This window comes from Plectrocnemia conspersa, unplaced genomic scaffold (genome assembly GCF_051122295.1).
Source record: "Plectrocnemia conspersa isolate PC_06_02 unplaced genomic scaffold, ASM5112229v1 ptg000012l, whole genome shotgun sequence".
Classification (NCBI taxonomy): Eukaryota; Metazoa; Arthropoda; class Insecta; order Trichoptera; family Polycentropodidae; genus Plectrocnemia; species Plectrocnemia conspersa.
The window spans coordinates 14,906,019-14,922,565 of NW_028277176.1; the positions used below are offsets into that span (position 1 = coordinate 14,906,019).

The window sequence follows — 16,547 nt, forward strand, 5'->3', positions numbered from 1 at the left end:
CTGTTGTATAGCGATTGTAATAGATATCTTTCACACAATTTTTTGACCAAAATATAGGATTTTTGGATTATATTTGTGCAGAATATGGCTCATAGAGTCTCCAATTACTCGAACCATCAACTACTCGAGTATCGAATATTAAAATTTTAAAATACTCGAGTACTCGAGTACTTTCGAGTATTTACCAAATGTACCAAAATAGCCATTATTCAAATTCGTGCACATATAAATAAATAAATAAATAAAATACTTAGTATGTTAATTTTTACAATTATTTTAACTTCACGAACATACTTTTTAAAAACAATAATGCAAAAAGTGTCTCGAATTTAATATTACTGCTAACCTTTGGTTTTATTATTCCCGTTATGGAAAAAACCCTTTCCGTTGCTGTTGATGTTGGTCTTATTGTCATTAACGCGTTGGATAAGGCTTCTAATTTATATCTGTTCGCTTTTTATAGATATAAAATTTTGTGAACTCTCTTTTTATGTTCTCTTCTTTCATTCCCTTCTCTGCTTTTCTCTTATTTCCTTCAACTATTGACAAAATAGCATTTTGTAATTCTTCTTGAATAGATTTTTTTTCTTAACAATATACAATATTCTACTCCTTCTGATTAATGCGAAGAATTTAAATCTATATCCTTCGAAGATGTATTTGGGTGAATCCCTTTCACTCTAGAGCTAAACGGTTCGCAAAGAACTGACTTTACTTTAAATGCCTTTAAAAATGCGTTATAAATTATTTTAAGCTGAGGGATCAGTAAAAACAATTTATAACACTTTACGCTACAACTGCATAGTCATAAAACCTAAATTTTTTTTTGTTGATATTTCATATTGTTCATTGCCATAAATTAGATAAGTCGGGACTGTCGAACAGAAAACACAAAAGAAATTTCTCCGTCGTACCCACTAACATAGCCGACGACCGGAACTATGCAACTATGGAACTATGAAAAAATTATACCTGATAGTAACCGCTCTAACTCGGGACTTCGGGCATAAACGCTAAATAAAAGCAAGACGTTAACCTTTACCGGACCGATTTAAAATTATTTTTGTTTCTGAAATATTTCAAAATTTTTTAATTTCGAGTATTAATCGAGTAATTTTCAAAATACTCGATTATCAAGTACTTGAAAAATAGACAAGTATACTCGAGTATCGAGTACTCGATTACTCGAATTGGAGACTCTAATGGCTCATGAGGATCTTGTCAACAATTTACACATATAATACGTAATTTTATTTAAAAAATAGTAAAAGCGCTATTATTAATTCTGCCTATGGGTGGCACATAGCCTAGCTTAAGGGCAAAAGTATAACAATTTGCTCTCTATGCGTGATGCCGATAAAATTGACAAGTACCCAATTTTCTTTTTAGAGGAAATTACTAAAAATACTTTTATTAAATAAAACATATTTTACTTAAAAAAAGAATTATTAGCTTGTTAAATTATGCACAAAATGAATTTCATGTGAATAAATATGTTTTTAGGAAAAGGCCATAAGCGCACGAATCGCTAGCATGCCATGCAGTGGCGCAGTAGCGCCGCCCGCGGCCAACGCGCGAAGTCTCTTGACACGTCTCGCGGCCGCCTCGCCGGCTTCGCTTCTCGTCGCCGCGCAGAGTCGCCATGGCCGGCCAGAAGTTCGAGTACGACGAGAGCGGCTCCACCTTTTTTTACTTTCTACTCTCGTTCCTCGCGCTCGTGCTCGTCCCGGCCACCTTCTACTATTGGCCCAGAAAGCGCAAACCTGGTGGGTTCCGTTATCTCTACCTTCGCACTTCCGACTCTCGGAGTCAATTCGATACGACCTGAGATTACATGATCCTAATGAGATTATATCTTCGATCGTATTACATAAAGTGAATAACATTGTTGAGATGCGTTAAATGACATTGAACTTTTCTCATTGGAATGCCTCATTAACCTCAAATCATCGGGCCCCACCTTCTGTTCGTAACAATTTTTCAACAAAATTACAAAATAAATATATACGATATACTTTTTATATAGCATTAATTATAATTTAAATTGGAAAAATTAGAGCATTTCATAATGGGTGGTACAGCAGCAGAAACTGCTGGTAAAATAAACAATGCTTTTTGACTTGGCTACTATTAAGGAATATCCGGTGCAATAGTGTTTACAAACGTTTGCAACTGGTGACAAGAGCCTCGAAGGTCGTGGTGTTTTTTCAGTTGGAATCCATCTACTAAAGACAGAATCTCACACAATCCAAAAGTTCTGGTTCACAACAGCTAGGATAGGAAAAAACTTAAATAGCTTTTTCTGGGCTTCTTTTATGATTTAATTGCAACGTTTTGGGGGCGTAATTAGATTTTTTTATAAGAATCGAAAAGGTGAAAATTTACCAACACTGCACTCGTAATTTCGCATTATACCTGCTGTCAATACATTATCGTTTGTGCTGAATGGACCTTGTTGATTATTCCGCATCTTTCGGAACCTCTGAACACTGGCTGGTTCGAAAATCGTCAAGGAGAGGGCCATTTTGAAATGGAAATTGACAAAATTTAACATACATAAAAATGATTCGTTAAAAATATAAATTATGGTAAATAAGAATAATAGAATAGTGTTTTGTTTTTAAATGAAAATATTCTATGAAGTGTTGATAAATTAGAAGAATGTGAAATTTTAATGGAAAGAAATGTTTTATCATGTCATTATTTTATTTCAATTTATTTATATACAGACAAAAACACAACGTATGTCAGGGTCTTTATTTGCGCAACAATTCGTGAGCTGCAGGCGTCTTCAAAGTAAGTCGCTCTGAATTCTCGACGTCGAGCTGGACCAGAGAATAAGAAGATAAAAACGGCAGTTTCTGTGATCTTTGCTTGTCCGAATTTGAATTGTTCTCCTCTGAGTAGAAGTAATTTCTATGGAAATAGTGTCTACACTAAATTTATTCGCAAATTCATTGGGACTTTTTTAATCGATTTTTTAATCAAACTGAATCTATTCTGTATTGCAGAGGAAAATAGTTCAATAGTATAAACATCATGGGAATAAATTCAATAGTATTTTTTGTCTCTATCATGGTCATTGTTAATTATGCAAGAGGTTTAGGGAAATTTTACTAGATGTCTATTAAATTTGTAAAAGATTTTATGTATTTTTCCTTTAATTTAGTATACTCGCATATAATTTATTATTCTTTTTATGTTATTGTATAACTTAACAAATTGTAAACAATGTAAATAGTTATGAACCAGTATTGTGCATTTAATATATCTGTATGCTATTATACCTATGTATATTTAAGAAATATACTAGATGTCTATATTTTTTAGGAAATGATTACATCTTTTAGCTAACGATAATACTGTAAGATTTTGAAAATACCATAAAAACTGAGCTTAGCTTAAAATTTTACGATAGAGAAATTTAAAAGACAAAGTATTTTTAAATTGTTTAGATACGTATTGTGAAACGTTTCTAAGAAATTCAGTTGTAAATTTGATTCATTATCACTCGACCGGAAGAAAGACTAGGAATGTCAACTAAGACCATTAATATGTTTTGTAATTTAAATTTTTTAATAGTCCTATGATCAATTCCTTAGAAATTTCTTCTAAATTTTAAGACAATTGGACTTGCCTAATTAACTAATGTGTATATGTCAATAAAAAAAAGCATTTCACGATAAATCATGTTTTATCTTTTCAGATCCCGAAAAGAGTTTTCAAGACTGCCAGTGTCCAGGATGCACGAAGAAAAAGCATATTTTGGAAACGTCCGAGCCTTACAAGGGTGTGAAGAACATTTGCATAAAATTGGCTATTGTATCGGGTTGGGTCATTTTGGTGCTGCTCGCGTACAAAGTGTCTCAATTCGATTACGAAATGTCCAACTTCGATCCATATGAAATCCTCGGAGTCCCGCCAAGCGCGTCGCAAGCCGAGATAAAAAAATCGTACAGGAAACTATCGTTAATTTTGCATCCTGACAAAGAAACTGGAAACGAAAAGGCTTTCATGAAACTCACCAAAGCATATCAGGTTCGAATTTTATTTTTTGTTTCGAGTGCTAATTTATTACGTAAGATAACACTACAACAAATATTAGATTATTCAATTACTAAGTAAAATTACACATTGAATATCATCTGCATTGCTAATTTTCTGAATGGTTAAGCAATTTTTTATAATGTAATTAACTATCTTTTAAATTTAAGCTTTTGAGGAATAACGAACAATGCAATTGAATTATGCTTATAATTTTACATTTCTGCGTTAAAATTATTGTACTGTATAATCTTTGGAATTTATGTACTGATAACAGAAAATACCTTACAATTACATATATGACCGTTTCTAATGGAGCGATAATACTATTTATATTGAGTGATTCCATAAGTTATACTTCATTAGAAAACATATTTCTCCTATATTTTATACAGCCTTTTTTCATTTTTGTCTCAAATTTTTAATTTTCTTCTTGAAAAACTAACGTAGTTTCGAGCGAAAATTTCTAGTTTCATCTTTAGTTTCAGACTTTATGTAGTAATCTGATGGGGTGATAGAGACAGATAAATATGTTTGCAATATACCATCAAAAAGAAAAAATCATATTTATTATTTGTTGCCAATGTCTCCATTTTAGAGATCTTACCAATATTCTTTAATTGCCTATGAATAATGAATTGGAATTTCTCTGTCAATTCTTTGTCTATTACGATTGGTTCTGCTTAACCTTTCAGGCTCGTATGCCTAAAACAGATTTTCAGTCCCAGGGACGTCATGTTTTTTTTTTAATGGAGATGAAGATAAAATTCATATTAATATTTGAGGTTTTTTAAAAATTGTCTACTTCATGGCGCTCTTGTTCTTCAACATCAGTTTCACTCGATGTACAATATCTGAATCTGAATCGCGATCTTTTGATGATTCTAATAGTGGTCTTTTCGAATAAGATGCCATTTTGAAGATGCCATACATATGCATAAAAATCCGAAAAAAAAATAATACTTAAAATACCCTAATAAACATCATTCTTTATGGGACTTGAATGTGTCAAAAACTGAAATCCTTTGTGTATGCCAACAAGTTGGGGTCGTAGTTTTGAAAAACATTTTTTCGAATAAATTTTTTTTTTACATCTAAAGCTTGATCCATTTTTTATAGTCTTCAAGTTATTTGAACGAAACTATTGTTCTTATAAGTAGATGATAAAACAGGACACTATTTTCTTCTGTCCATATGTGTGGGATTTTTGATGGGCGTGCGGTGCACATTATACCTGCTTGACGGATTTTTTATGCGCGTGCGGTGCACGTCATATGTCCCTGTAGGTGGTTTTGATCCGCGTGTGGTGCACGTCATACGTGCTTGAAGGGTTAATGGTTTTTCCAGGGGCGTCATTTCAGCCATAATGGCCAGTCACTGGATGTTTATTTTAATATTTCGATTTCATTAGGATTCATAGTATTTCATTAAATAACATGCATTTTTCTGACCCAATTTAAGGAGAGGTAAATGCCCGCACCCACCCCTCCCCCTTCCAATGACGTCCCTGTTTAGAATCCATGTCAAAAGCAATAAAATCGTTCCATTACTATTTACAGTGGAAACGCTCGGCTATCTAGCGTTCATATTAGAAATTTTTATAACAATATTATTACTTACAATAAGTGAGAATTGAACGAAGGAAGCATATCTAAACCAAATTTTGCCCAATAGGAGGGTGCAAAAAAACAATCATCCCATCTGAGAAGTCAAAAATTCACGTTAAAAGCGATAAAATCGTGCCGTCAATAAAACGGTAACGGCACGATTTTATAATTTGGTTTCAATACGCTGACCAATACTCTCATATTAGAAGTCCGTAGAGATAGCTATCATATTTTTAAAAAAAGTGTAATATTGAATTGCAGACAAACTATGGAGCAATATGTGAGATGCAATGTCTGTCTATACTTCTTCTTCCGCTTATTTTCCCCTGAGAGTCGAATTGGCTTAATTTGTATTTTAGACTTGCCCTAATGAAATTTTTAAAACTAATTAATTTTGGAACTTTCATTAAGTTTTTTTTCCTAAATTCTCAGGTTATCCTTTAAAGAAAATATAAAAAACGGTCTAGAATCTATCCCGAAAATAATTTTTAAAATATTTCATTTCTGTGAAATCATATCGGAATACATTTTCACTAATAGATATATATATATATATATATATATATATATATATATATATATATATATATATTTTTACCAGTGAAAATATAATTTATCTTACAGATACTAGTTAAATTATATGATTTCAACTTTTCCATACATAGTAATAATTAAATTTATATACTTTTTACATTGTTTTATTACATGCGATGTATAAATGTTATACCCGCACTTCACTCTCCGAAAGTTGTCCTAGTGGAAGTTCGACCGAAGTCGGTCAAGGTCGCAGTTTTTCGAATAGCGTTCGCACAGCCGGGAATTTCATACGCGTGCACGCTTCTCAACCTCGCGTATTATAACTACGTGCGTGTTTTAAACACAAAAAAAATTAAAGCCAAATGGAGAAAAAGGAGATGGTGGATGATTGCAATGCACCGGAATAGATCAATGTTAGTAAATAAGACATTTTATGTTGAATCGAGGCTTCACTGTCACTAATAAATAATAAACAGGAAACGTTCAAGTGTGCAACTAATGAATAATTTCTATTATTTTTTAAGGAAAAGTATGGAAAGTCAATTTGCTGAATTGAGATTTTATATACAATATATAGCTTAGGTCTTTCTCTTTATGATACATGCAAAATTGACTGCGGATTTTTGCGGTTTTTAACACATTGCATACCTTAAAAATGTATTATTCTTAAAAATGGGACGGGGCTTAGTCGCGAAAGTTACGACCTAAAAATTTGTTCAGAATCACCAAATATACACATATTTAAAAAAAAACGATACCGGGTATGATAAAATGCTAGTCAAATACTTTTTCTTAATATAAAACAGCAAATTTGTGACATATACAATTTTTTTTTTTACGCTACGCGGCGAAATTCGCACGACCGTTCAACACGGAATTCCTATTCCTCGGGCCTACAATTAAAGAAATACTTTAAATAATTGTATTTTTTAGCACTTATAATATTATATATTTGACTAAGAGCACTTATGGAATCAACTAAAGTGGTGAAATAATTTTGGCCGTCCAGATCGGGCAAAAATACCAAACAGTGGCGCGATCGTGAAGACGCCCATATTAAAATTGAATCGTTCTATCTCAGTTTGCGATAAACCATCTCTATCTCTCTCTCTCGTCACGCGAGAGAGCGAAAGGGGAAGTATCTCGCCGCTCGCGCTCGAAGCGTCTTCGGGTATTACTTTCGGAAAGCGAGGGAATTTTTGGAGGCGACGAAGTCGGCCGCCTCGACCAAAATTACCCCCAGTTTACCTCCCGTTCGCGGTGACCTCGGAGAACTTGCGAGAGATTTTAGCGCGGGGACAACCGAGCTCGACCGAAGTAAGCCCGAATTTTCACATTATATTTCCCGTCCTTGGCCAACTGTCGCCTACTTTCGGAGAGTGAAGTGGAAGCATTACAGTGAATGTGTATTTTTCAGTCAAGTTATATTTTCACTAGTGAAGTCCAAATACATTTTCACCAGTATATATGTATTTTTATTAGCGAAAATATATAGGCTCTAGTGAAATTATATGCTGCTCTAAAATGTCTATGAAACTCAATTTGACAGTGGCGAAACGTAAATTTGCTGTTCAAACCCAAACCAAATCCATCTAGATCTAATGAATGTTCTAAACCTGTAATTAGTCTTTGAAATTCAACCGGTAAGAATGTATTTAAGACTTTAAGGGAAAACATATCTTCATCGAAAAATACACATACACTGAAACATTTATACATCGCAAGTAATAAATAATGGTAAGTATGTAAATGTATATATTACTACATATGGAAAAGTTGAAATCGAATAATTTTACTAGCACATGCCAGATAAATTATATTTTCACTGGTAAAAATATATTTCTTTCAGTGAAAATGTATTCTGATATTATTTCACTGAAATGACATATTTTAAAATTATATTCAAGACTGTTTTTTTTTTTATTTTTTTTTGAGGGATAACCTGAGAAATTCTGGCTTAGAATCAGAAACGTCATTTCACCTTTTTCTGTAATTCATAGTATTTCATTATATGACATGCATTTTTTTGGCCAAATTCAAGGGGGGCAAGGTTGTTCGAAATAGATCTTCACATTTCAGTCACAGTCCCCAGATTTGTTCTTTTAAAACCTCTGCCTGTACTGAACTACGCTAAATTTCACCAAATTTTTTTAGTTTCTCAGATAGTACTGAATATGTATAGGTTTCGACTTTGTTTGATCATAGAATTTTTTGATCAAGTATTTTTATATATATATTTTTATAATATTCTTTATATTAGGCCTTAACCGATGAAGAATCACGAAAAAATTGGGAGAAATACGGTAATCCCGACGGACCCGGCGCCATGAGCTTTGGAATTGCGCTACCCAGTTGGATTGTGGAGAAAGAAAACAGCGTATGGGTTTTGGGTCTTTACGCTTTAGTTTTTATGGTTGCTCTGCCGACAGTGGTAAGTTTAAAAAAAATTACACACTTTTTATCATATATTAATATGTAATTTAAATTTTAGGTTGGAACTTGGTGGTATCGCTCCATCAAATTCTCTGGTGATCAGGTCTTATTAGACACTACCCAATTGTACTTTTATTTCATTCATAAAACCCCTTCAATGGTTCTGAAGAGAGCCATCATGATTTTGGCTGCCAGTTGCGAGTTTGATCGTAGGTATAATTCAGAAGTCGTCGAAAGGATGACGGATAACGAAGAAGTACCACAAGTAAGCTATTGATAAAGCGACCGTAACGTTCTATATATTTTATTATAATTATTAATAATTTTAGTTGCTGAAAGAGTTTCCGAACATTGGCGAGAAGAATAAGGAACAGCCTTTATGCAGAGCGTACTCGATCAAAGCGAGAGCACTGATTCACGCACATCTCTCGAGACTGCCGTTGAATCCTGAAACTTTAGAGAAAAATAGACAACTTATTGTTAAAAAAGCGCCTTATCTAATATTAGAGATGGTCAATTGCGTCAATCAGCTGACCGCTTTGGCATATGCCGGAAGAGTTCAAAGACTACCGTCGATTGAAACAATCGAAAATTGTATGAAATTATCTCCGATGATGGTTCAAGGGCTATGGGAGTACAAGTCTCCGCTTCTGCAACTTCCGCACATAACTGAAGAGAATCTGAAGTACTTCTCCGGTCGCAAGAAGCACGTTCAGACTCTGCAACAGTTAGCGCAGATGCCTAATGAGGAGAGACGACAACTTTTGAGAGGTTTAAATGATCAGCAATATGAAGATTTAATTCAAGTGCTGTCAAACATGCCGTATATACACTTTAAAGTTAGCACCGAGGTTATCGATGATGAAAATCCTACCGTCGTGACTGCTGGTGCCATCGTCACTGTGACAGTGTTTTTAGAAAGGTCGTATATGAAAGATGTGTTTGGTGATTCGAACGTAAAGGAACAGCAACAATTAAAGTAAGTGTTGTTAAAAATATATGATTAATGTGGTTGCTATTTTATATAAATGTGTTGATCGCTTTTAGAGAATCAGATGAAGTTTTAGACGAGAACGAAAAACCAGTTGAGACACAAGCGAAGGTACCAAAGAAGCATGTTTGGGCGAAGCCGCAAAAGAAGTCTTCGTCTAATAAAAAATCAAAAAGCAAAGCTCAAACTAAAATGCAGAAAGCTAAAGAAAAAGCAGCAGCTGCCGCTAAAGCTCTAGCCGCTCAACCGCCGCAACCGAATGGCGTAACCAAGAAACCGAGCAAAAATTTAACACAGACTGATGAAGATAAATCAGGTATTTGCCGTATTTATTTGATATATAAACTTATTTTCATTTATAAACTCTCATTATCAGTTTCTAAAGTTTTATTATCATTTCTTCAATAGCATCTAGAGTTATTTTACTCATTTTAAAAATTCAGTATTTTAAATAAAATATCTGGTTGTAAAGAAGTGGAAACCAATTACCTTGATTATTATATTTTATTTCATAGATAACTCGGATGTTTCTGAAGCGTCTGACAATGAAGAAATAACCGAAGGATCAAGGAGAGAATCAGAAAACGAAGAAAACGAAAAGAAAGTTGATGACGTTGACGATGATAAAGAATGGGATAAGTCAGTTGAATTCTTATAATTAAATTATATTTTATTCTTACTGTTTTCTTGATCTTTATTGTTTTTTGGTAGCTTTCAACAAAAAATACAAAAACGAGAGAGATTGGAAGGAAGATCGAAAACTTCACATCCCGTCCATTGTCCGTATTATCCAGAAGTATGTATTTTTAATATTTTCATGACAAAATTTTGTTTTTGAATATTTACTTTAAAATTCGTGTTTTTTTAACAGTTCTGCTTTAAAAAGATGTACAAAAATATTTTTTAACTTCATTTTTGTTATTGCTTATGATAAAGTGTGATACAAATTTAATATTTCATTAATTTAAAGCTTAGTTTTATATTCCATATTGTATGAATTTTTAACATTTAATCTGCGGGTTATGGTTTATGAGATATTATTGTTAATAAATTCATTATCAAAGTAATGTTCCTATTATGTCTGAATGTCCACGATTATTTTCTCTGTTGTGTTATATATATTTCTGAGAATGTTTATAGTTACAATTTATATTAAGATGCTAAAAATATTCACCGTCCAGTGTGCAATTACATTATTGTTATTTTTTCTAATTTACTTAGGATAAACAAGAATATTGGTGGACGTATATCTGCGATAGAAAATCTCGTACGTTACTTACAGCGCCTAGTCATGTGACAAATCTTGTTGATACCCAAGAAGTACAATTACGTTTTACAGCACCTGTATGGAAAGGTTTATATACTTTAACCGTATGTTTAAGATCAGGTATATTTAATTTTTATCAGTATATTCAATTAGTTGTTTTATTTTTTATTAAATAAATTACTTTTATGTTTAGATTCATATTTAGGAATGGACCAACAACAAGATATTAAATTAGATGTACAAGAAGCAGCAGCAGTACCGACTGATCACCCTCAATGGGATATTAGTGATTCCGAAAGTGAACACCAAGCTCAAGTAAATTTAGCATCAAATAATTTATGATTTATTATAATTTATTAATTCATTTTTTTTATCAATAGGATGGCAACGAAAGTGAATTTACAACCGACGACGAACCCGATGAAGATGATTAAATTATTCTACAAGTGAAGTTGATAGTTTTGTGAAAAACTTTTCTATTTGATATTATTTAATAAACTAGAGAATTTTTATTGAATTTGAGGGAATGTTGTTTTAGAATATTTGAAGTTGGCGTATGTTTTTTGTTTGTTTAATTTTTGTAATATTATCTACATATATGATAGTGAAGTTACAAAGATCTATTTGTTACAATTTGTATTCAAACTTTTTATAATTATAATGTGGGTTTAATCGTAAAGAATATGACACGTTAATCATGAACAATATTGTATATGTTCGAAAGGTATAAAAAACTTTATCTACACTCGTGATTTGAAAAGATTGATATGTAATTCATTAATATTTTTATACTCAAATTTTATTGCCAAATTTAATTGAGAAACTTTTAAAATTTGCAGTTCAATGTGTTTTTCAGTGATTGAAAATTTAAACGAATAACATATGTGATGTTGACTGTCAATTTAGGGCATTTATAATGTATTTAGTGTAATATTTAATATTTTCTTTTTAAAAAAAAAAAAAAATTATTCACCATTCAATTAATTTATCACTAGTCACAATGTTAAAAAACATACCTAATTTGAATTATTAAGTATAGACTTGTTGTTAACATGTATATTTTTAATAATGATGTGTAATAATAATTCACTGCAAAAAGTGTAAAATGATCTTATGCAAATGTTAAGTGATTATATAGCACTGTTTTATATTATTATTCTAAATTATATTTTTACTTCCAAAAGTGACTAATATAATTTATATAAATATTCTAAATTGTTTATTTTAATCTCTCACCTATTGAAAACAGTCCTATAATGTGTGGGTTTATATTAGTATGCTTTTATTAAATTTTTTTCTAAAACATTCCGAATTGAGAACAGTTTTTACATTATTTTATTTTATTTCACATCAAAAGTGTATATAAATACAATCACATTTGTAAATTTTACAAATCTATATATGTATATTAAAAAATAATACATTAAACATATTTATTTTTTTATATCTTAGAATTGAGAGTTTCTGAATTGTTGCATTTTATTTGTTAAATTGTATAGTAATTTAGAGACTAATGATTACGAGAAATATATGGGTTTTTATAAGGCAAAAATCTGTTTTATTTTATCAATAAGTGATCCTTTTAAATGCTAATAAATAATATCTTAGCAGTTAAACTGCTTTTTAAGTTTATCTAAGACAGAGATAATGTTAATGACCATGTAACATCGATTAGTGTGTTATTTATGTCATATTATAATTAGATTATTTTATAGTGTGTTAACAGCAGTAACTATTTTTGACTCTACTTTGATTATCTTTTGGCAGGCGCAGTAGATTTTTTATTTTATTGCTGTCGCGATTTCAAATATTTGTTTTATCATATTCTGTAAGTAATTAATCTACAAGTTTTTTATTGTAAAAATAACAGCATATTTAAGAAGAAAAATCATACTGTTATATAAAAATTACTTTTCGTGTATTTTTTATATTGAATATATAACTAGTTCAAAAATCAACGAATGTAATGGTTTATGATTAGGATAATTAATAATTCTACACTCGAAACATATTTTAGGATCGCGAAAATAAACTTGATATACGTAAAAGTCATCATTTAGATATTATTTTTAAAATTTACACTACCATATTTTATTGGAAATACATACTAATATGAAACATAAAAATAATATTATTAGTTAAACCTCGATTAATATTATCAATAGATTAAGATAGAACAAAAAATAAGGTAAACATATTTTTTTGCCTATAATAATAATTCATAATCTCACCATTACTCAAAATTTTCCAGTCAATTTTTGTATACTTCAAAAAAAATTTCAGAAATGTCTAAATATTATTATTGTTAATCTATCTTATATTCTGTATATTTGAATTGTGACTGCAAAACTACAAAATGTCATTTGAATCAAATTTGTGAATAACTTGACTGTTTTTCAAGTCAGGTAAAATATAATACAATTGTATTGGTTTTTATACATATTACACAAACGTGGACGGACATTTCCTGGGAAAAAATTTATCACAAAAATATAAGGCATAAGATTTTTACCATCACCTTATTGATTTACTTTTTTATTTATTGTAAATCTTCCATTGCATCTTGACAGTTAATCCAATGCGTTACAACGGAGTAAGCACAATCATCCACCGAGTTAGTAGTGAGATGCCAGACTATAATCAAAGTCTGTAAATCATTATATATTCTATTAATTATACACTATTATTAAAGCATACAATAAATAGATGTCACTATGCACAAACTAGTCCGCTTTTATATTTGAAATATTCATTCATGAGATTGGGAAAATATAATAAAACCTAATCAGTTATGATTAAACAGAATTACAATTATATACTAATCACTAATACCGATCTACTTGACACAATAGAAATTTAAAAACATAATGGGATTCGAGCCGACTTGTATGACTGGTCTGTCATGCTGATTACATTATTTTAAAAACAATATCCATTTAGCAATTGGGAAGAATAATTAAACTTCAAACAACGTACAATACAAATCATAGATCTACATATATTCTAACACCGTAGTGCTATTGAATCAAAATAACAAAATTTGATATAATTTGACAGATTTACTAAACAGTACTATTTTATTAGAGCACCGAAATATTAAGGACGAACTCGTCATAGTGTCATTTATTTCATAATAATATTCCTCAAACATTTAAGAGTAACATAGTAAGAATTGGTACAATAATATATCACATATGTATATTCAGTATCATAAAAAAAGCTCAATTTTTGATTTTTAAACACTATTAGTTTATGGTTGAATTTATATTTTTTCTCACGCGTAGTTTGTATATGACAGCTAAGAATTGACGACGCATTTTGTCACGCCCAGCGATGTATTTATTATAAATACGATAGCACACAGAATTTGTATTAAAGTTTACTTTTAAAATTTAATTAAGTGCAGTGAAGTGGTGTAAATATTGGAAATGTCTGGCGAGGATTCTATTTTCATAAGAATAGTATATGAACGGTACAAACGTTTTTAGGAGTGTCTTGAATACGTAGAAATTGATGAAAATTTGAAAAGTCTGAGGGGAAAACATCAAAATTGAATAATAAATAAATATTATTTTATTATAAGTATAAACATTAACTAAACAAAGATAACAAATACTTCAACTAGGAAGAGAAATAAGTGCTTAGTTTTTTTTAAATATTTGCATTATTGAAAACTCCTAAATCAGGTTTATTGTTTTAGAAACTTGGTCTGGTGTTAATTTTGAATCCATATTTTCATATCGTATTATTATTATTTTTGCATACAAATATGAAGCATAATAAATTTGTTTTTAAAAACTTGTTTTAGTGTATTGTAATTTGTTTTCTTATATTTACATCTGCACGCGATAGAGCGAAAGATCGGCCCGCTTAATTAATGATTCACTCTTGTACCAGACATATTCGTTATAGGTACATATGAAACATATATTAACGAATAATTAAAAAAAGAGTTAAAGTCAGCCAATTAGTGACGATACCAACTTCAACTCCACAGTCTTTATATATTTATAAAAATATCCATTTCTAATGATTTACAGATATTTAAAGAAAGACGGGGGAATGTGACATATGTACGTTTGCAAATAGCAGATGTACTATGCTTTGCCTGATCAATTACGCTATTTTTTGAATTATAAATTTCCATATATAGTAAAAATTTAAAAGAAATCTTCGTTTTTCAATCAACCCCTTAAAATTTAAGTTAAATTATTAGGAAAATCTAGGAAAACCTATTTTGTGATGATCGATAAAAATTATATTATTTTATATTTATTGATTCATTTTTTATTACAAATATGACCATCATGCCTTGACATACATGTCATTATACAAAAAAGTTTTAGTTAACATTTCATATATAATATATACATTAACTCAAACACACGTTCATATACATACACACTTTTAAATAGTCATATTTTTTATTAAAAATTAACATAAAATGTAAAATTATACCACTAAATATTAAAAAAAAACTATTGCTTCCACATACCAATTTTTCATCAAACCACATAATTTTTTCAGCAGTACCTCATAGTAATCGCTTTGTGTTTGGCAAGGACGTTAAGAAGCTGGATGGCTCCTCAAGCGCTGACGTCTTAGCAGCGATGACCAAGAACAAGGTACGCGATCGCGACTCTCTAGGGCACTCTAAAGCAGGCCTCGGCAACCCTTTTTGGCTGCGGATCAAAATAATTAAAATGTGACTATTTAAAAAAATATTCGATCAGTAAATATTTTTGGTCCTAACAAACATATGTGTGGCCTAGTCGTGACATCGTAACACGTTAAAAAAAATGATATTTGCAGAACTAAAATGGGTTACTTGAAATCACCAAACGGGTCACTTGGTGACCCGCGGGTCATAGGTTGCCGAGCCCTGCTCTAAAGGTTGCCGCTGTAAATATAATAATCACTAATTCCAACCTTCCAGACATGCTCGAAAAATAAATAAAACAACATTAGAATCCAAGTCTTTCGACCAAAAAGCGATTTTAACTTGAGCGCCATGGAGATTAAATAAAACAATTAGATCCTTTGCACCATAACGGAAACAATTTTTGAAGCAATCAAGCTGGTGTCAAATGAAATCTATTTTAATTCATCATTTGTGTACATTTGACACAACGAAGGTGATCCAACTTCAGGTTAGAAATTTTTTTTATAATTAATTAAAAACATTTGATCTATTTAATTTATTATGAAAAATAATATCAATTAAATGGCCGCCTCTGAACCTTTTACAGCAGCCAATCCTATCGATGACTTTTTTGTACATTTCGGGCGGTATCTCAGCTATAACTTGGCGGATGTTGGTTTTTAGGTTCTCGCAACGTTTCGGGTTTGTGAGCGTAAACACAAATCTTAGCGTAACCCCACAAAAAATCCAGCGGCGTTAAATCGCATGATCTTGGCGGTCTTTTTACGCAAAAATCCAACGTTGCACCTGGTGTGTGATAAGTTGCGCTGTGTTATTAAAACCACATGTTTTCTACATCAATATATTCGATTTTATGCCTAAAATAATCGGTTATGATGCGAATATAGCAATCATCATTGACAGTTACAGTCCAACCCTTATCGTTTTCAAAAAAGTAAGACCCAATGACGCCGCTTGACCACAATGTGTACCAGTCACTTTTTAGGCATGTAATGGTTTCTCGTG

General features: G+C 31.1%; 1 protein-coding gene across 1 annotated transcript; it reads left to right on the top strand.

The window, feature by feature from the left end:
• Nucleotides 1-1,548: 1,548 nt before the first annotated feature.
• Nucleotides 1,549-12,431, top strand: Sec63 (translocation protein Sec63). The gene is made up of 11 exons (XM_088198960.1): nucleotides 1,549-1,766; nucleotides 3,707-4,038; nucleotides 8,449-8,619; nucleotides 8,680-8,886; nucleotides 8,951-9,600; nucleotides 9,669-9,928; nucleotides 10,128-10,251; nucleotides 10,324-10,408; nucleotides 10,834-10,999; nucleotides 11,073-11,194; nucleotides 11,260-12,431. Exons 1-11 carry the CDS (start codon nucleotides 1,643-1,645, stop codon nucleotides 11,311-11,313), a joined length of 2,295 nt encoding a protein of 764 aa, XP_088055086.1. The 5' UTR covers nucleotides 1,549-1,642; the 3' UTR covers nucleotides 11,314-12,431.
• The last annotated feature ends 4,116 nt before the right edge of the window (nucleotides 12,432-16,547 follow it).

Coding starts and splice junctions, on each gene's coding strand:
- Sec63 (XM_088198960.1), top strand. CDS start 1,643: ATGGCCGGCCAGAAGTTCGAGTACGACGAGAGCGGCTCCACCTTTTTT. Junction 4,039..8,448: donor AACTCACCAAAGCATATCAG/GTTCGAATTTTA, acceptor TCTTTATATTAG/GCCTTAACCGATGAAGAATC. Junction 9,601..9,668: donor AAGGAACAGCAACAATTAAA/GTAAGTGTTGTT, acceptor GATCGCTTTTAG/AGAATCAGATGAAGTTTTAG.